Raw genomic sequence first — 20,002 nt, 5'->3', positions numbered from 1 at the left:
ACTGCAGGGAGAACCCAGCCCTGGCCTTCTTTCCCACCCGAGTCTGAGTCAGCAGCAGAACACCTGCATCTGTTTCCTTCTCCACCCGTTACCAGAATACACAGAGCAGACTGAAGCTGCTGGCCCACTGATCAGAGAGCGGGTTCTCCCTGGCCTAGTTCCCAGCAGGACAGCTCCCTTCCTAAGAAGCCCGGGGGAAGGAAGACATTTATATCCCCATTTTAATTTTTTTTTTTTTTGGCCACACTGTGTGGCAAGGAGGATCTTAGTTCCCCAACCAGGGATCAAACCCTTGCCCCCTGCAGTGGAAGGACAGAGTCTTAACCACTGGACCATCAGGGAAGTCCCATATATCCCCATTTTATAGATAGTCAAACTGAGTCTCTGGTGGTTCAGACAGAAAAGAATCTGCCTGCAGTGCAGGAGATGCTGGGTTTGATCCCGATCCCCTGGAGGTGGGAATGGCAACCCACTCCAGTATTCTTGCTTGGGAAATCCCATGGACAGAGGAGCCTGGTGGGCTCTGGGGTCGCAAAGAGTCGGACATGACTGAGCAACTAACACTTTCTACTTTAAACAGAGGCCCAAAGGATGGTGTCTGGAATCTACTGCCTTGACTGCTAGGCCACTGGCTACTACAATGTGGAAGCAAACTGGAAACACTCTGCCTGAAACGCTCTGCTCAGTGTTTCTTAGGCATCAATCAACTCAGGGGTTAAATACATGTGCAGCAAGCCGCAGGCCCCCGCAGATGTAAATAATTACAGAGAAGTGGGCGACCAGGGCCCAGCCAGGGCTCTCCTAACGACGCCAGCACATGAGGGCGGCCGAGTCTGAAATTCCCGAATCTTCAAATTCCCAAGATCCGTATCTCAACCAGATCTGGGCTTTCAGAAGAATTTAAACCAGATCCAGGCTGCAGCCCAGACAAACGGCAAACCTGGAAGGCCCACTGTCTCAAATGGTGCTTCAAAAGGTAAACTAAGAACGGGCATCTCCCACTATGACTTGACCTCTATGTCCTTCAAGTTCCTCACCTATAAAATTGCAACAACGATGGTTCAGAGCTGCAGTCCTGGAACCAGCTACCTGGGTCACACCCTGGCTTAGTTCTTGACTAGCTGTTGGACCCCAGCAGGTCACTTCTGTGTCCTCATATGGGGAATGAAGGTAACAATGGTATCTGTCTCCCAGGGTTGCACTGACAGCCTATGGGCAACAGATAAATAGCTCCAAGATGAGCCTGGCACGGAGTGAGCCCTCAGCCAAAGCTGGCAGCCAATTCTGATGCAATCAGGAGGATGCCTGACCCCCTGGAGGGGGCAGGGAAGGAAGAGGGCATCTTGGGCTCCTGCAGTGGGAGGTGCCCAAGGCTGTGGAGCCTGTGAGCTGCAGGGTGGTACACTGATCCCTGTAACTTGCTCCTGATTATTCTCCAGCCCAACTGAGCAGCTGCTCCAGGAAGAAATAAAATATGCTTTGCATACTTTAAATGTTTCACTTATGAAAACTAGCAGGGCCGCCTTTTGAAATTGTTTAGCAATAAAGTCAGTAATGAAACCTCCCGAGGCTCTCACCACCGGAGCCCGGGTCAGGGAGCCTGGGCGGGGGCAGGGGAGGAGGACAGGCCGGCCGCCAGCGCGGAGCCCACAGGGGCTTCCAGAAGGCGCCATCTGGGATTTTTCAGAGGGGCACTGGGATCACGTCCTGGTGTCCTGATGTGAAATTGGATCCTCCCGCTGGAAGTCGAGCCCCAAGCCAGCGGGGGGCAGAGGGGAGGGCCCTTCCGGCCTGGGATGCTTTCCCACACTCCAAGGGCGCCCCGGTTTCCAGCCAATCAAGTTAATTGAAAAATTACCTTGGGCTGAGAAAGAGCAGACCCGGGACACGTGGGCTGGTTCACAGGAAACCCTGCTTGGTCTCTGGCATGACTATATCTTCAACAACCTGTATCTGGAAGGCCAGGGACCGTGCTCAGCAACCCAGGAACAGAGGAAGCTCCACATGCCAGGCACACCTCGGAGGGTAATGTGATGCCCACATTACAGACGAGGAGACGAAAGCGCCGAAACCAGGGCTGGCTGGCTCCCCCTGAGATGCTTCTTCCCAGAATGCTCTTCTTCCACTTGCCTGGGGGCCCCCCAACCCGAAATCCTAACAAACAGAGCTCAAATGGAAATACAGGATGTACACCAGCTAGCAAGGCCGGCTGGAGGCCTTCTGCCCAGGCTGGAGCAAAAGCATCTTCACATTCAGAGGCTGCCTGCACTCGGGCTGATACTGTTAAGCTGAGTACAGTACTTTTCACTTTTTCTTCACAGTGCTCTCACCTCTCTTATGCTTACCACCCAAATCCCTGGGAAGATTACAATGGTGGGTTTTACTGTCCTCATTAAGGGGCAGTCAACCAAGGCCCAAGGAATGGCTTCTCCACTTGGTCAGCTCACCCAGGGATTCTGATGCATGAGGCCTGGGCCCACTTCTCCCACCTTGGTCTTCCTCCTGACATCCTCCTACTCCACCCATGCAGACGGCTGGGTACAGCCCTGCCTCTCTGGACTGTGGTCCATTTCCATCCTCCTAGTTCCCCAATCTGTTCAAAGAGCCTGGAGCACCCCCAGTCCATCCCATCTCCAGAGGCCTTTGCAGTCACCGATTCTGAGGCATCAAGTTCTAAGTCGCCTCAGTCGTGACTGACTCTCTGCAACCCCATGGACTGTAGCCCACCAGGCTCCTCTGTCCATGGCATCCTCCAGGCAAGAATACTGGAGTGGGTTGCCACGCCCTCCTCCATGGGATCTTTCCGACCCAGGGATTGAACTTGCGTTTCTTATGTCTCCTGCATCGGCAGGCAGTTCTTTACCACTGGTGCCACCTGGGACCAACGGAGGCCCGCAGCTGTGTCCCTTCTCCCACTGTGCTGCAACTTTCGGGATTTAAATAACCTTATTTAACCCGGGCATTTCAGCAGTGTGGTCTATGAACCAAATGTATAATCGAGACGCAGAAAAATAAGTGATATTTGTTTTGGTGGTGGGGTGGGGGGAGAGCAGTGGGATGAGGAGGGTAAACTCAAGTCCCTGAGTTACTACCTCTGTGCACGGAACTTCTCCCCGCGTAAGAAAACGCCGCCTGAACTCAGAAGCTGCACACCTGACCTCTAGCTTTGACAGATCCTTACTAAGTACCTGAGCTGAGTGACCAGAAACACCTCAGAGGCGAGTTGACCTGAATTTGAGTTGCAGACACTTACTCACCTCTTTCTGCCTCAGTTCCCTTACCTGTAAAATGGGGCAATAACAGTACCCATCTTATGGGCTGCTGTGAGGATGACATGAGCGATTACACACATACAGTCCATATAGACACACGGACTATACACATACAGGAACAGTGCTTGGCACAGTCTGAGTGCTCTGTGCAAGTCAGTTCTTCACTCTGCCCCTCCATCTTCCAGAAGCCACATTCTTCTGCCCTGAGAGCCCCTTTGCACCCTCTGTCCAACAGCCTTGTCCTTGGATCCCCAGGGGCTTCTCCTGGAAACTCCTGACCCAAACCTGCTGGGTAGAACATTTCTTGCTGAGCAGTCTCCAGAGTGGGGCTCCAGCAGCTCAGGCTGCTCGCTGAGGTGGTGCCCACGAGACGCTGATCTGGAGGCATGGAAGCCCCCTCTATCTAGTCGCCCCCTCCCTCACTTTTGCCTGTTTACGGGCTGAGAAAGGCAGAGATGTAACTTGAATTCCTGCTTTGAGCTGCCGCCAGTTTGCCACCAAACATCTCCCCCTCTGTCTGGCCCACTCCACCAACATTTCGCAAAGGTCAAATGCTTACTCCACTTCGCACGCTGCCTCCTGGGAGAGCAGAGGAGAAAAGAATTCAAAAAATGTAAATTGAAAAAACCCCACTGCTCACCATCCCCCACTCCGCCCCACACACACTGGTGCACGCATGCACAGCTCACCCCCAGTTCAGCAAAACCCACAACTGTGGGCCCAGCCCCTCGATCTTAAAAAAAAGTAAGAAGACAGAGGGACGATACAGAGTTTCCACCCACAGTGACCAGCACCTAGGCTGTCTTCCTTGGAGGAATACAAATGACCGTGCCAACCCAGACTAGGAAGTCTCTTGCACAGAACAGCATCCTTCCAGGTCTTTCTGGAAGCTCCTGGCAGGAGCCATGTAGTATGTGTCTCAGCACCAAGTACAGTCCTGAGAGCTGAGGTTAGTACAGGGCCTGAGCTGGGGGCAAGGGAAGCCTTACATCAGGCTGAAACTCCCCAGGACCACGATTTTCTGGCCAGAGGTGCTTTCTCCTTTGAAGTCTCTCTCTTCCACAGCCCTCCCCCCACCCCAAGGGAAAACAACTCTGGTGAAAGAAGAGCAGGTTCTAGGCTCGCCTGCAGCGGAATCCAAGTGTCTGACTTGAATGAAGGAACAAACAGAATGAGAAAGAGAGGAACTGGAGGTGAATGGTTCTGAGCAGGTCAAAGATGTTTCGTTGGTCTATATATAGCTGCGTGCACGCGAGCGAAATCGCTTCAGTCAGTCGTGTCCGACTCTCTGCAACCCCATGGACTGTAGCTTGCCAGGCTCCTCTGTCCATGGGATTCTCCAGGCAAGAATACTGGAGTGGGTTACCATGCCCATCTCCAGGGGATCGTCAGAACCCAGGGACTGAACCCACGACTCTTAACGTCTCCTGCACTGAAAGACAGGTTTTTTCCCACTAGTGCCACCTGGGAAGCCCATAGACAGCTGACCCTTGAACACCTTGGGGTTAGGGTGCCTACCTTCCACACAACCGAAAATCTGCATGCAACTTACAGTCAGTCCTCAGAGTCTTGTTAGATCCCACTATCTGAAGATGGTGTAATAGTGTAGTATTTACTATTCTAATAATCCATGTATAAGTGGACCTGAGCAGTTCAAACCCATCTTGTTCAAGAGTCAACTGTATTTATTCTCACAAGCCAGCCTCCTCCTGCCCTACTCTGGTGAGAACTCCTAGATTGTTCCTCTTCCTCCTCCCCCGTCCACAAACTGCAACCCTGGAACATCCGGCCTTTCATGCACATCATTCCTGATGCATCTGAAACAGTCTGGATCACTGAGGCTGCTCAAGGGGAAAGAGAAGAGATATGTGTAACTTCCCAGGTAGCTCAGTGGGTAAAGAATCCGACTGCCAATGCAGGAGACACAAGAGATGCAGGTTCAATCCCTGGGTGGGGAAGATCCCCTAGAGAAGGAAATGACTAGAGTCCATGGGGTTCCAAAGAGTCAGACACGACTGAGTGTGTGGGTGCACGGGCCTGGAGGGCTGGGGAGTGTACACAAAACAACACACACACATCACACTTCATAGATGCGTCAAAACTGCTTCTACAGTTGAGCAAAGCAGCTGAAAATAAGCCAACTGAAGAAGCAAGTATCCTAACCAGGAGCAGGTGTTAGTATTGTGACTGAACTTGTAACAAGAAAAAGCCCTGCATGCTGTGGGCTTGCTACCACATCCCTTGGGGAACTGCAGGCGGCTCACCAGCCCAGTCACTCCTTCCCCAGTGGCGGAGGGCACATAGCTGCGGACATTCCAGGAATCCGCAGTGAACCCCCATGCACACTCTGGTTGCTCTTCATCCAGGAGACCCCGGACAACAAGGCCCAAGCTCAGGAGGAAGGGGACAAGGGAACAACAGCCCTCTGGCCCTTCTCCAGGTGAGCTGACAGCACAGATTTCAGCAGAGACCACAGGCAGGCAGGACCCAAGAGTCTTCCACTAAGATCCCTTCAGTAATCATGAAAATTAACCCACAATAACCCCACTGCCCAGGAAATGGTTCCTGCTCCCGATCTCCGGAGAAAGCTATAAATCTCCTTTCAAATTAACATTTGCTCTGCACGCACACCTGCAAAAAGCTCAAAAAGCTCGAACGGGGGAAGCTGGGGGGTGGGGAGAAAAACCAGACCTCCAACCCAGGCTGGTCTGGTTTGGAAAGGGAGGTAGGTGGCTGACTCAAGTTAAACATTTCTAGGCAGAGAAATTCAATCTCCTATTTCAATGGGGCTGCATTGAATGTGTTGTTTTTCTGTCCAACCTCCTCTTTCTGTATCCCCTGGTTGCATGCACATATTCAGAGGACCCCCTTGCCAAGAGGCGAGTGCTGTTTATTTGGCTGTGGACGCTGCTTATGGACCCCAAAAGGAGGACGTGAACTCGTCCCTGGATGTCTCTTCCTTCTGACCTAAGAGCTCTCAGTGCCGGGGCTAGGGGGGTGGGGGAGTGGGGTAGTGGGTGGGCTGCAGTACTGTGACCTAATTCCATAGCCCTGTGGCCTGGCCCGAGGCTATATTACCAGCCCCAGCAGCTCTAAATGCATTGCATGGAGTTCCTAGTTCCCTCTCTCCTTGCCTGCTGCCATGGGGGCCCACCTGACATCCCCAGGCTCCTTAGGAGTCTTCTTAAACATCAGGAGAGCCAGGAACACACATCTTGGTCTGGGGAACATTCTTTCCTCGGATGTGTGGGAAGCCAGCAGCTCTCTCTGTGCTCACAAAGGGCTCCCGGTGGGAGACGAGGAGACTAGAAGGTTAAGTCCAGCTGGGCGGATCAAGGCAGGACATCCCGTTCTCCAACTTCCCCAGCACAATCTGCTCTCCTCTGGCTGGGAAAAAAAAAGATGCTAAGAGAAAGAAAGCTGGTGCAGGAAGGTGTACTGGCTCATGGGCCATAGCGGCTGTCAGGGGGGGTCAGCGTATTGAGGAAATAGATTTAGCACGTAAGATCCTCAAATGGTAGGACATGGGCCAAGGGTGGATGCTACGGTGAGATCCATTCGGGGCTCAATATAACAGTGAATGCTTAAAGGGAATCAAAGACTGTAAGGGCTGCTAGAGAGGAAGTGTGTTTCCAGTTCCTGCAGGTGTGCCAGCTCAGGAGGAACACCTGTACTGGACACGATCCATCAGTCTGTCTCCCTAACTTAACTGCTTTCCCACGGCCCTGGAAGGCAGCAGCTCCATATATCAGGGACCCTGCCTACCCTGACAGACACAGCAGATGGAACAGTCACCTGACCCAGGGTCTCACAAGCTATGGATGAGGCTGAGACCAAGCAGATTCTCTGCCTCCCAGGCATCTCAGAGGATTGAAAAAAGTCACGCAAGAGCAGACCCCCTGGCAGAGCAGTAAAGCAAGACGGGCAGTTAGGGAGAATCCTCAGAAATTCTTAGGGGGTGGGACTGGAGACAGGACACTGTCCCAGGCCTCCAGTGTTAGCATCCAGACCCCATGTGGCTGGCCTTGCACTTCTTGAGGTTGTCTTTGTGTCCTTATAAAGCAGCCCTCCTCTGATTTGAACGCCTTCCTGTAAGCACCTGCTGTTTGCAGCTGAAACACCAGTGCACCCCTGGCAGGGCACCCTGCAGTAGGAGGCAGGGCCCTCCCTGGGGGCGGCTGGGATGGGTGAAGGCTCAGCCATGGCCATCAGACCTGGCAGTCCTGCGTCTGTGAGGGGACGAAGACCAACGACTTCCCCAAGGCTCAAGGCTCACTCACGCGTCCTCTCACTCTGGGGCTCACCCACGGTTCTCTGCGCCAACCCCAGCCATTTAACTCCCCTCATCACTGCTCAGCACAGACCCCAGACATGGACTGTACACCACGAAAAACAAACTGAAAGCTCAGTCATGGCCAAGACTCAATATCCCAACAGGCAGAAGAGTACCCGGTGTATACATGGCCGGATGCACACATCTCCCACTCTATGGAAAGGCACCTCCAGTACTGCCCACACCAACCAAACCCCATACTTAACAAACATCTTATTATTTGCAACCCATTCAACCTGGCTTATTAATAAAGCAGCATGCTGCTGCTGCTGCTAAGTCGCTTCAGTTGTGTCCGACTCTGTGCGACCCCATAGACGCCAGCCCACCAGGCTCCCCCATCCCTGGGATTTTCCAGGGAAGAATACTGGAGTGGGTTGCCATTTCCTTCTCCAATGCATGAAAGTGAAAAGTGAAAGTGAAGTCGCTCAGTCGTGTCCGACTCTTAGCGACCCCATGGTCTGTGGCCTACCAGGCTCCGTCCATGGGATTTTCCAGGCAAGAGCACTGGAGTGGGTTGCCATTGCCTTCTCCGAAAGCAGCATGCAGGCATGCTAAATCACTTCAGTCCTGTCCAACTCTGTGCAACCGCATGGACTGTAGCCTGTCAGGCTCCTCTGTCCATGGGATTCTCCAGGCAAGAATACTGGAATGGGTTGCCACGCCCTCCTTCAGGGGATCTTCCCAACCCAGGGATTGAGCCGACTACTGCATTGGTAGGTGGCTTCTTTATGACTAGGGCCACGGGAAGCTAATAAAGCAGCGACTCCATTTATTAAGTACCTACTGTATAGCAGGTCTTGCCAGGTGGCTTTCCTCATTCCCAGTACAAGATCAAGAACCCAAGGCTCGGAAAGATGAAGCACTGTCCCCAAGGGCCCCCCTGTGGGCTTCTCGCAACTTGTAAGTCTCTGACAACTGGAATGGGTGCCATCTCTGAAAGTCTCATTGACAAGATTCACCTTGCCCCACAGATTTTATCTCCTACAGGTCACTGACCCTGGACTTTTCCAACTTGGCACCTTTCCAGCAAGCCTTGTATCACTCCAGCGCCTGTTGTGGTATAAGGCTAATACAAATGATGTTTTCTGAGCACCTACTATGTGCCAAGCACCATGCTAAGTCCTGTGCACAGGTTGTCTCATTTCATCCCCACAAAGCCCTGCTGGATAGGAATAGCATCCCCAAATTACAGATGGAGAAACTGAGGCTCAGAGGTGTTAAGGAGCTGGGAATGATTTATACCCAGGCAGTCTGGCTCCATGGCCTTGAGCACCTGGTACATGGTCTCCATCATCCCCATATTTAGGGCACAGGTCCAGGGACTTGTCTTAGGGTCGGGGCTTGTTCTCCTCCCTGGAGCTGATACTGAATGAAATGGGAGCCAGCACCTATGCCCTAGGCTACACCAGGAACAAAGACAAGCCAACTATGCCCTTTTGCTAAATTCTCAGCTTCCCAGGCTGCCTGGTCCCTGCCCTGCTGTGAGAAGGTAGCCGCTGCCCACTGGGGATGCTACGATTTCAGGTCATCTCCAGAGGGAACCAGTCAATGCTCTCCAGGGAGACGGCCAAGCTCCAGATGCAGACCAGAAAATCTGACTCCTGTGGGAAGGCTGAGCAAAGCCAGATGCTGGCTGGAGCGCCCAGAGCACCAGCTGCTGCCACTGACCTCAGTGTGCTTGGCAGTACCAGGGACATGGCAGGGGGCTGGTGAGGGGCACCTTACAGCATGCGGGGGAGCAGGCACACGGGGTGGGGTGGGGTGCTCAAATCAAGCCCATCTAGGCCCCACACTCAGGAAGCCAACAGTTCCCGGGGTCCTCCTACAAGCCTTCCTGGGACAAACGTGACTTTAAAAAAAGAGCTTAAACAGAGGGATGGGAGAAAGAGAAAGAAGGGATCGTGACAACTTATGCCCCAGAGACTATGAAGAACTTCAGAGACAGCGAGTGTCCAGCCGGTCCTTGAGAATAAGGAAGGAAAGGGGGAGATAGTAACAACTGACAAAAGAGAAAGCCTGGATCCTCCACGAGCTCTAGAACAGGGCCTGGCTCAGGCTAGGCGCTCAAAGAAATCTACAAAATAATCAACCGGCAGTGTCTACATCCAAGGCTTTCCTTTGATCTCACAACATCTAGTGAGGGGCACAAACACACTGGCTGAAGGAAGGAATCCTCACATGTCATAGAGGACAGCCCCACCTCTGCATCCCAGCTTCCATTTCTGTGATGAACATTCTCCCTGACTTTCCTTTGGCTAGTACCCCACTCTCAGCTTGTGTGCTTCCCTGGAGGCTCACAAACCCCTACTCCAACCTATTCCAATAGCTATGGTTTTTCCAGTAGTCATGTATGGATATGAGAGTTGGACTATAAAGAAAGCAGAGTGCCAAAGAATAGACGCTTTTGAACTGTGGTGTTGGGCAAGACTCTTGAGGGTCCCTTGGACTGCAAGATCAAACCAGTCAATCCTAAAGGAAATCAGTCCTGAATATTCATTGTAAGGGCTGAAGCTGAAACTCCAATACTTTGGCCACCTGATGTGAAGAACTGACTCATTGGTAAAGACACTGATGCTGGGAAAGATTGAAGGTGGGAGGAGAAGGGGGCGACAGAGGATGAGATGGTTGGATGGCATCACCAACTCAATGGACATGAGTTTGAGTAAACTCCAGGAGTTGGTGATGGACAGGGAAGCCTGATGTGCTGCAGTCCATGGGGTCACAAAGAGTTGAACACGACTGAGCGACTGAACTGAACTGAACCTATTCCAAGGAAAGGCACATGACCTAAGCCTGCCAATCAATGCATTCCTTGCTACTGGACAATGTGATTGGCTCAAAGCTACTGAGTAATTAAAACTAGCCAATGAGAGTCAGACCTGGGATTTTTGCTAGAAATACTGGAAATGAAGGACTCTCTACATTGGAATCTCCAAAAGATAAAATGCTGCTTAGACTTGTTTGGGGTCATTTTTGCCTCCTAACTAGAAAGAATAAAGCTCAGATGAAAGGAGAGCTGGGAGATGACAATCCTCTGAGCCTGTGGATGTAGATATGCCTGAAGCTTGCTTGTGAAAGTGTTAGTCACTCAGTTGTATCTGGCTCTTTGCAACCCCCTGGACTGTAGCCCACCAGGCTCTTCTGTCCATGGAATTCTCCTGGCAAGAACACTGGTACTGGAATGGGTTGCTGTTCCCTTCTCCAGGAGATCTTCCCAACCAGGGATCTAACCCCAGTTTTCTGCACTGCAGGCAGATTCTTTACCATTTGAGCCACCAGGGAAGCCTGCTTACCTCTGACCAGTTCAGTTATGGGGAGCTACTGATTTCCCTTCCTATAAGTCAGTTCCGGTAGTGTTTCTATCATTTGCAACTCGAACAGTCCTGTAACTACACGACTCCGCAGCCAGGCAGCAGGAAAGCAGGAAGTGCAAACAATACAAAGCCTAGTGTTTTTTTTCTTTAACAAATAGTACTAAGCTTTAAGGACAAACCTCTCTGAGCCTCAGATACCATCCTGAATGCTGGTGATCACGCCTCCCTACCTCACAGGGTGAACAGGGAGAGTAGCCAAACCCTCCCACAACCTCTGTTATCTTTTTGTTCTTATCTTTTTCTCACGCTGCATGGCATGTAAGATCATAGTTCTGCAACCAAAGATCAAACCCATGGTCCCTACATTGGCAGCTCAGAGTCTTAACTACTGGACCACCAAGGAAATCCCGACCTCTGTTATCTTTAACACGTTAAGGCCAAGAGAAGCAGGAAACCCATAGCCCTGGGAGAGACAGGCTGTCAGGGACACCTGTGCAGTGCTCACCACACCTGAGCCTTTGGGTGGAGTTTGCAGAGCTGCCCCACGACCCTTTCACTTGACAAGGAGCCCCACCCAGTCCAGACCCACAAGGCAGCCACAAGGAGCTTCCCACCAAGGCTGGCACCCTCGAGGGACAGAGTCCCTTTGTTATTCCTCACTTCACACTCTGCCGTAGCTCAGGACAGACACAGGTGAGGCTGCAGAGTCGGCTGCAGTGGGGACAGGAGAGTGGTGGCTACCGTGGGCTCCAGCCAGACTCCAGCTGGACTCCAAGCTGAATCCTACCTCCTCTGCTTCCTGGCTCCTAGGTCTTAGGGCGAGTTTCTTAACTTTCCTGTGCCTCAGTTACTCCATCTGGAAAATGGGCTGATTAATGTACCTAATTTATTTCAGTTGTTTAATGCAGGTGACCCTGCAATGCAAGAGTTTGGGCTTCCCAAGTGGCTCAGTGGTAAAGAAATTGTCTGCAATGCAGGAGCCATGGGTTCTATCTCTGGGTTGGGAAGATCCCCTAGAGGAGGAAACGGCAATTCACTCCAGTATTCTTGCCTGGAGAATCCCATGGACAGAGGAGCCTGGCAGGCTACAGTGCATGGGGTCGCACAGAGTTGGACACGACTGAAGTGACTGCGACTAACACTTAACACTTAGACCAGGCTCCCCTCCATGATTTTCAAAAGTACATATAAAGTGACTAGACCTTCCAGAGAGTCCCACAGTGACAGGGGCGTGGAAGGGAATCAAGAGTCCCTCTAAGCAAACAACTGCTCAGAACACTGGGACATCCAGCTGGCAAACAGCAAGTCTCTGAAAAGAACCCACAGAACAGAACAAGCAAGTCAGCCCAGAAAGTAAGGAGGTGGAGCTGGCTCAGTGACAGCAAGAGGGCGGGGCTCTGGCCCACGGTCATCAGGTCTGGCCACAAGCATAAGCCCGATCACCTTGGAGAGATGGTCACATGGGGGGACACGTGGTCTTTGGGGAAGCCACTGCTGCCACCACGGGAGCCCAGCAGGGAGGGGAGAAGAGCTGCTGGTCATTCTGAAACCCCTGCAGCTGCCCAAACACACAATCCAGCCTCCTCCAGCTGGGCCCCAGCTAGCTTCCACGCCCAGTGAACTAGGATCCTGGCTTAGGCTTGAGGACAGAGAAGCAAACAATGAAAATATTCACTGATGTAATGGGTTCTTATTTTCTTCCATGCAAGCGGTAGGGGTGGGGAGGGCTTCCCAGGTGGTTCAGTGGTAAAGAATCTGCCTGTCATTGCAGGAGACGCGGGTTCAATTCCTGGGTCGGGAAGATCCCCTGAAGGAGGAAACCCATTCCAGTATGCTCACCTGAAAAATTTCATGGACAGAGGAGCCTGGTCGGCTACAGTCTATGGGGCTGCAAAGAGTTGGACATGACTGAGCATGTGTGCATACTCCCCCTTTGGGGAGTTGTGCAGCCAAGTACAACCACCAGTCCTAAGATGCTCAACTTCTGAATTAGGACCCCAAAGGTCTGCAGAAGCCTAATTCTAAAAAGGGAATTGTCCAGGCTCTGTCTGGACAAGTTGGGGGAGAAGAGGGTACCTTGGGAAATTTTCAATGACAATGGAAACACAGAAAGAGTTTTTGGTGCCTAATTTTCTGAAAATAACCTGATGAATGCTGTTAAGACTTGCTGGCATGACATTCATAATTCTCAGTAGAGTATTTGATAAGTGCTCAATAAATATAAGAAAAAAATTTTTTCTATGAAAATATCCTTGACTTTAAGCACAATGAGGGGAAGACTGTTTTGTGTAGGATTGTTTTATCTACAACTGTTTGCTGGATACTAAGCAAGGATTCTGTTCCACACAAGCGCGCTGTAATAATCTGAAGAATGAATGAACCAAAGACCCTCAGAGACTCCATCACACTCAAAGATTCTGGAAATTGAAATGCAAACTTTCCACATGTTTGTGGAGATACAGTGACCAGGCAGTAGGAATCAACCTGCAATGCAGGAGACCAGGTTTGATTCCTAGGTTGGGAAGATCCCCTGGAGAAGAAAATGGCAAGCCACTCCAGTATTCTTGCCTGGAGAATCCCCTGGGCAGAGGAGCCTGGCAGGCTAGAGTCCATGAGGTCGAAAGAGTCTGATATGACTGAGCGACTAAATGACCAACCACCAGTAACCAGGCGATACAAAGACGAGGGCAGGGGTCAGACTCAATGGACTCATCATCTCATGTCATCAGACCTGGCCCTCTGGCTGCTGGGCCTGTGAACAGGGTCCAGAGCAGAGGAGCGAGGCCAGCAGCGCCCAAACCACACTCCCCATCCATCCCACTTCTGCCTCTTTCCGTGGGTCCCAAATTCCAAGAGGGAGGAGGACTTACTTTCCAAACCCAAGTCCTGGTGGGGCTGCAGGTGTTCTCCATACGCTGCCCTCCCTGCGAGGAGGTTCATCCAAAGGTCTGCCAATACAGCTACCAGATTCAAAGTTGCCTAAGGCCCTTCCTAGGCTTCCCTGGTGGCTCCGTGGTAAAGGATCTGCCTGCCAGTTCAGGAGACGATCCTTGGGTTGGGAAGATCCCCTTGAGAAGGAAATGGCAACCTACTGCAAGATTCTTGCCTGGGAAATCCCATAGACAGAGGAGCCTGGCATGCTGCAGTCCATGGGGTCACAAAGAGCTGGACACAACTTGGCGACTGAAGAACAAAAAAACCAAGGTCCTTCCAGCTGAGAAATCTACATGTGTGTTTTCTCCCTCAGAGCATTTCCTAAAGCTCGACTCTGTGCTCCAGGTGAAGGAAGGGAGGAAGATATGTAGGTGCCTTGTGGCCCTGCCCACTTGGGCGTAAGTTCAGGAGGAAGGCCCTGAGAAACACCCCAGTAGGACCCTGTGGCAGGGCAATGACTGTGCACAAAGGGGCCGGAATGAGCAAGACAAATTTATAGCAGGGTCGGGGCCCAGGACAGGGTGGAATTTGGATTTTGTACGGGGTGGAGACATAGGAAGGAGAAGATGAAGGGTGGGAATGAGTCAGCTGGTTCCTGGTACAACGAGGAGACCCCAAGCCCCTCAACGGCAGCCAGAGGAGCTGGCATGGTTCATGGCTCCAGCACGACGCCCATTCGGAGCAGGTACTCAACATCTGCCAGGCAGACGAACCTGGAGCTTTGTCGGATGCAGGGAGAGGTTGGGGAAGGGCATCCTTCTGGTCCCAGCTAAGGGTTCTAGACAGAAAACCCTAGGCGAAATGAGGACAGGGCTGGTTTGGCTCAGCTTGTCAGCACCAGGTACCCACTCAGGGCCTGATGAGTATTTATCCAGTAAGCAATCCAGTACACAAATGGGTAACCGTGATTTAATAAAGACGTGCTCAGCTGGAATCTGAGTGGTGGGTCAGCCAGACCATCAGTCGATGCCCAGAGACCTGAATGAGCTGGAAGTGAGAGCAGAGCCAGAAGCTCAATGCCATCGGTGGAGGTGGGTGGGGGGTCAGGAGTCAGGCAGGTGATGCCTTCACTGCTGAGAGGGTAGGGTTGGGAGGAAGAGCAAGATCACTTTTTATATGGCAAAAGCAGCTGGGTATGGCTGCCAAAGCTGAGTGTCTGGAAGGCACTGGGGTACAGACAGGGAGACCAACTGTTTGCCTAGGTTTGCCTAGGACTGAGGGGTTTCCCAAAATGTAGGACTTCCAGTGGGCTTCCCAGGTGGCTCCGTGGTAATGAAAGAAAAGGCAATCCACTGCAGTGCTCTTGCTTGGGAAATCCCACGGACAGAGGAACCTGGCGGGCTGCAGTCCATGAGGTTTCAAAAGAATCAGACACAACTTAGCAACTAAACAACAATAACAGAACTTTCAGTGCTGAAACCAGCAATGTGCCAAGCGAACCAGGAGGAGTCGGTTCCCTGAGGCACAGGGCTGCCCTTACCAGCATTGATGTGGTACGAGCCATGTTTGTAAGGTGCCTCTGAGTTTGCAAAGCTCTCCCAGATCCACAGGCTCGGGTAAATGCAATCACAAATCTGTGAGCTGTGAAGCTGGCACTACGGATCTCATTTCACGTAACCAGGAAACTGGGGTTCGGAGGTGAACGATCTGCATAAGGAAGGTTCCACAGTGGATCAGGAGCACAGCCATGTCTGAGCTGGCCTCCAGCTTCCCTGCTTTCTGTAAACACTGGGAAGACATGAAACAGACAAGTGCTGTCTGTTGAGCACAGCTGTGAGCTGTGCCAACTTCCTTCAGGCTGATGGATGCCAAGGGAAGCAGCAGGGGCCTGCCCCATGAAGCGGGCCTGGGGGCCCCAGGGAAACTGGCCCATCTGGCCCTCTGTTCTTCTGAGATTCTGGCATCGGGTGGACAGCTGGCCACCACCTGGGATTCTGGGAGAGACGATGGGGGTGGCGGTCTTCTGGCCACCGCTCTGCTTGCCTCCCCTGTCACATCCCCATGAGGGCCACCCCTCGGGTAAGGCCAGGATCCCCGAAGACCCTTGTAAGAGGCAGACGGATCATCTCGCCATACACCCAGCAGTCCCTGGGTGTAGAAAGGTCTTGGCAGCTCTTGGAAGCTGGAGAGAGGACAGGCCAGGGTACAGAGGGAAGGGGGAACAGGGAATAGGATAGGGACAGGAAGGAAAAGACAGAAGAGATTCGGGGAAATTTTTAAGTTGAAGGAGCTTCCTAGAGCAGTCTTGCTGAGTGATTGGCTTCAAGCTATAGCTGTATTAGCATTGCCTTGAGGGGTCTGTTAAAACCCAGACTGCGGGGCTCACTCTAGGTTTCTGATTCTGCAGGTCTAGGGCAGGCTGAGGGTTTGCAGTTCTACCAAGTTATTAGATGAGGCTGATTTACTGGTCTTGGCATCCCATCTTGAAAGCCACTGGCCTGGTGCAGGTAGTGGGTGGGGTGGGGGGACAAAGGCAGAAAGGCACTGATGGACTGCTGGAGGCTGAGAAACCCCCTGACAGTAAAGATGTAACATGCTGGAGCCTTTGGTTCACGAATTTCAGAAAAGATCAAAATCACCTGGGGGTGGAGGTGATGAGTTTAAAGAGCAGACTTCTGGGGCCACCCCAGATATCTATCTGACTGTCCAGGTTTGGCAGAGGATCCAGGAACTTAAAAACCTAAACAGCTCTCAGGCTTCATGAGCCGTGATGGGCCATAGCCCCGTCTGTGGTATCAAGCCCTGACTCAGGACCAGCTGTACCAGCCACTGGCCACATGCAGCCTTTAAAACAGACTGAAATTCAGCTGTGTGCTCGTACTAGCTACATTTTAAATCTAGAGGCTACCACACAGGACAGTGGACCATTTTCAGCTTGGCAGAGAATTCCATAAGATGGTTCTGGCCCAAAGAAACCACAATGTCTGCCTCTATTTCCCTTTCTGTAAAAGGGGGCTCCTTGATATTCTCTTCTGGGGTACAAAAGAGGGGAAAGAGTCTACCCAGGGCAGCCATTGCTAGCCCACATCTAAAGACCCCCTGTACCCACTGCTGGGAGGAGGCAGTCCAGCTTGGTGGGGGTGGGTCTCCCAGCTAGAGGGGGACCACAGACAGAGCCCTCCCACTCTGCCACCCAGGCCCCTTGGCCCCCAACCCTGAAGAAGCCGACAAAGTCCACAGGGTATAAGGTGATAGAAACCATCCCCATGGCTCCCATCTGTACTGTGGACATGGCAAGAGATGCCAAGAGGAAGCACAGAACCAGCCGCTCAGCTGAACACGTCTGTCATGGGCACAGCATTCAGACTAACAACAAAAGGGACCCGCGGCAGGGGAAGGGGCGGCCCGGACTGGTGGGTTTGGTACCAAGTCTGAAGAGTCCGGATGAGCCACGGTCAAGGATGTGGTCTCCTTTGACCCTCAGCACCCAGCCCAGGACCTGGCCTCTCAGAGGAGCTCAAGGAAAGAGGAATATTGGTGGAGTGAAAGGCTGAGTGAGTGCTAGTGGCAGCCTAGGACACAGAGCAGGACATCTGAGCAAAAAGGCCTAACTGGCGGCTTTCTCACCACAGCACAGTCTTGTGAGAGCACAAGACAGAAATCCATGTGCCTCTTTTTAAGAGATTCTGCAGAAAGGCGGGCGGGGGGGAGAGGGAGGGGGAGGAGCAGGAAGAGGTGGAGGCGGGGAAATAGATTAGAAAAGAAGGAAGTGGGATTGAAATAGGATGCTCACGTACCTGATGTCCACTCTGGGTCACCTGTGGGAGGGGAAAGGGATGCTGCCAAGGGTGACGTCAGGGAGCAGGGGTAAGCCAGAGTGTGTGGCTCCCTCATTCCTTGCTCAAAAATTAACCGAATCCCAGAGAAGTGGGCTTCCCTGGTGGCTCAGTGGGTAAAGGATCCACCTGCAATGCGGGAGACCTGGGTTCTATCCCCGGTTTGGGAAGATCAGCTGGAGAAGGGAACGGCTACTCACTCCAGTATTCTGGCCTGGAGAATTCCATGGACTGTATAGTCCATGGGGTCGCAAAGAATTGAACATGACTGAGCGACTTTCACTTCACAGAGAAGTGAATGGCAGAGGTTCTCCAAGTCTCATCCATGGAAACCCCACATCAAATTCACCCAGGGCACTTGATACAAAATACAAGATTCCTGGGCCCTTTCACAGACCTACAGAGTCAGAATCTTGAGGCGAAGCCTGAGAATGTGCATACTAGCAATCACCCTAGACTGCTGTGATCCCCAAAGTCTGAGGCCCCCTTCAAAAGATCAGAGGGAGCTAGGGAACAGGGTGAAGGGAGAGAATGCCCAGCTTTGCCAAGACATCCAAGTACCTTTGTTAAATTTTCGCATCCGACCCTGGAAACTACCCCACATGACACCTTGGAGCACAGTCCCTTCCTCGCTCTGGGCCTCAGTTCCTGAGCTTCGGAGAGGGAGTAAATTGACCCTATCTATGCCCAGGTTTCCATCTCAGGGCTCTGCATCCCAGCTTTCCAAATGGCCATGGTCAAACCTCCTGTCACAGGCCAGCTGGCCTCTTTGGATTCTTGCCGGGCTAGAGGCGTGGGCTGTCTGCTGGGGCCCCAGGGACCCTCCCTCCAAAGGTACCCGGCTTACTGGATGCTGTTATGCCCAAGATGAAAAAAAAAAAAGCACCACAGCCTCTGCCTGGTGCCCTAGTAGCTCTCAAGGCATCGTCAGCTGATGAATGAAACCACAGGGAAGAAGAACAGGAACACAGGTAACAAACTGCCTGGCTCCTGGGCGGCCCTCAACACAAATAAGGATTCTTCCCTGCCTGGCACACAGGACTTCAGAGTTAGGAGCACCCTGGCAAGGCTGAGGGAATAAAGCATACAGGAACCAGCAGCTGTTGTTTTTACTTCTCTCCAGGCCCCCGGGGAAAGCTTCCGAAGCTTCTGTACAATTAAAAGGTACTGAACACAATGCCTGTGATAAAGTTACAGCCCAAACTAGCTGGGAGCCTGAGCCAGTCTCCAAATCCAGGTGGCAACGAAAGACAAGGCAGTCAGCACCTGCAGACTGGCCGCTGGGCGGTGAGTGTTCCCCAAAGCGGTCCCCTAAGCCCAGCAGGATGCACTCGGAGGGTCGCCACCACTGAACCCACCAGCTCCCCTTCTCCCTGGCCCAGGCACAACCTCATCCAGTTTAGGGCCAGGACACTAGGTAGGTGGGACGCACGTACCTGTCACACCTTTGTGGCTGTTAATTTCTTCTAAATCTGGGGCTGTGGCAGCACCGGCTGGGCTAATGCCAGGTGGTGAGGGCTCCAAGGAACTGCCACAATCAGCATCTTCTAACCGGCTTCTCTTGAAGGCATCCAAACAGCAGACAAGAGAAAGTCTGAAGTCCCCACCTTCACGGTAGCTGTCCCAAGAGGGACAGAGGGCCTGGTCCTTGAGAATAGGAAGCAATCCTGACTTTTTCCCTCCTGGACAGGCACTCATCTGATGCGCTCAACATGAAACACATTTACGGAGAGTCAATTCTTAAGAAATAACTACGTACACAGGCTCACACACATGCACCCACACACCTTGTAACCACAGCTTGCCATCCTCTCTGGAGTGTTTATAGCCCTTAGTGACTCACAGCAAACACAGGATCCCCACGGCAATTGCTTTGGACAGCTTTAATGACACGCTTGGTATGCTTATCTGCTGAGGCTAAAATCCGTGCGCACGCCAATGTGCCTAATTTTCCACTTTGGTCAACAGGCTGTGTTCTGGGGGAGAGGTGCTAACACTTAGGGGGTGTCTGCTACCGTCCATGAGCCACGCGTGCTCTGTGGCTCTTGAGATGATGGGAAGGGAAAGAAAATCCTCTTTGCCCAGAATGGCTGGAGGGTCCTAGCAAATCACCCAGTTGACTCAGCTGGAATATTAACACAAAACACAGAGGCCATTCTGGAAATTTCCCGATGACTCAGAAGGCCAAATAAGCAGCTCGTACTCTGTCAAAAACACCTGTCCCATCAAATCCCAATATTTCAGACTTCAAAAGTTTAACGCATTTTTGAGACTTCTCTGGCAGTCCAGTGGTTAAGACTCTGCACTTCCACTGCAAAGGGCATGAGTTTGATCCCTGATCGGAGGATGAGAAGGTTAGGTAGCATCCTCGAC

The 20,002-nt window shown here is 52.2% G+C and overlaps 1 protein-coding gene across 4 annotated transcripts in view; it reads right to left on the bottom strand.

Moving 5' to 3' along the window:
* The window catches only part of KAZN (kazrin, periplakin interacting protein), a 1,347,864-nt gene that overhangs the window by 147,748 nt on the left and 1,180,114 nt on the right, over positions 1-20,002 (bottom strand). Inside the window, exon 1 of one of the 4 annotated variants that reach the window (XM_070384945.1) lies at positions 19,066-19,412. The exons of the other annotated variants lie outside the window; for them this stretch is intronic. Coding sequence (XP_070241046.1) covers positions 19,066-19,327 — 262 coding nt within the window. The 5' untranslated portion in view covers positions 19,328-19,412. Of the gene's footprint in view, positions 1-19,065; positions 19,413-20,002 lie in introns of those variants that run through there. 4 annotated transcript variants of the gene reach the window in all.

This window comes from Bos mutus, chromosome 16, assembly GCF_027580195.1.
Source record: "Bos mutus isolate GX-2022 chromosome 16, NWIPB_WYAK_1.1, whole genome shotgun sequence".
NCBI classification, from domain to species: Eukaryota; Metazoa; Chordata; class Mammalia; order Artiodactyla; family Bovidae; genus Bos; species Bos mutus.
Note: the sequence above shows the minus strand (reverse complement) of the source record. Positions and strands in the feature narration are given on the sequence as shown.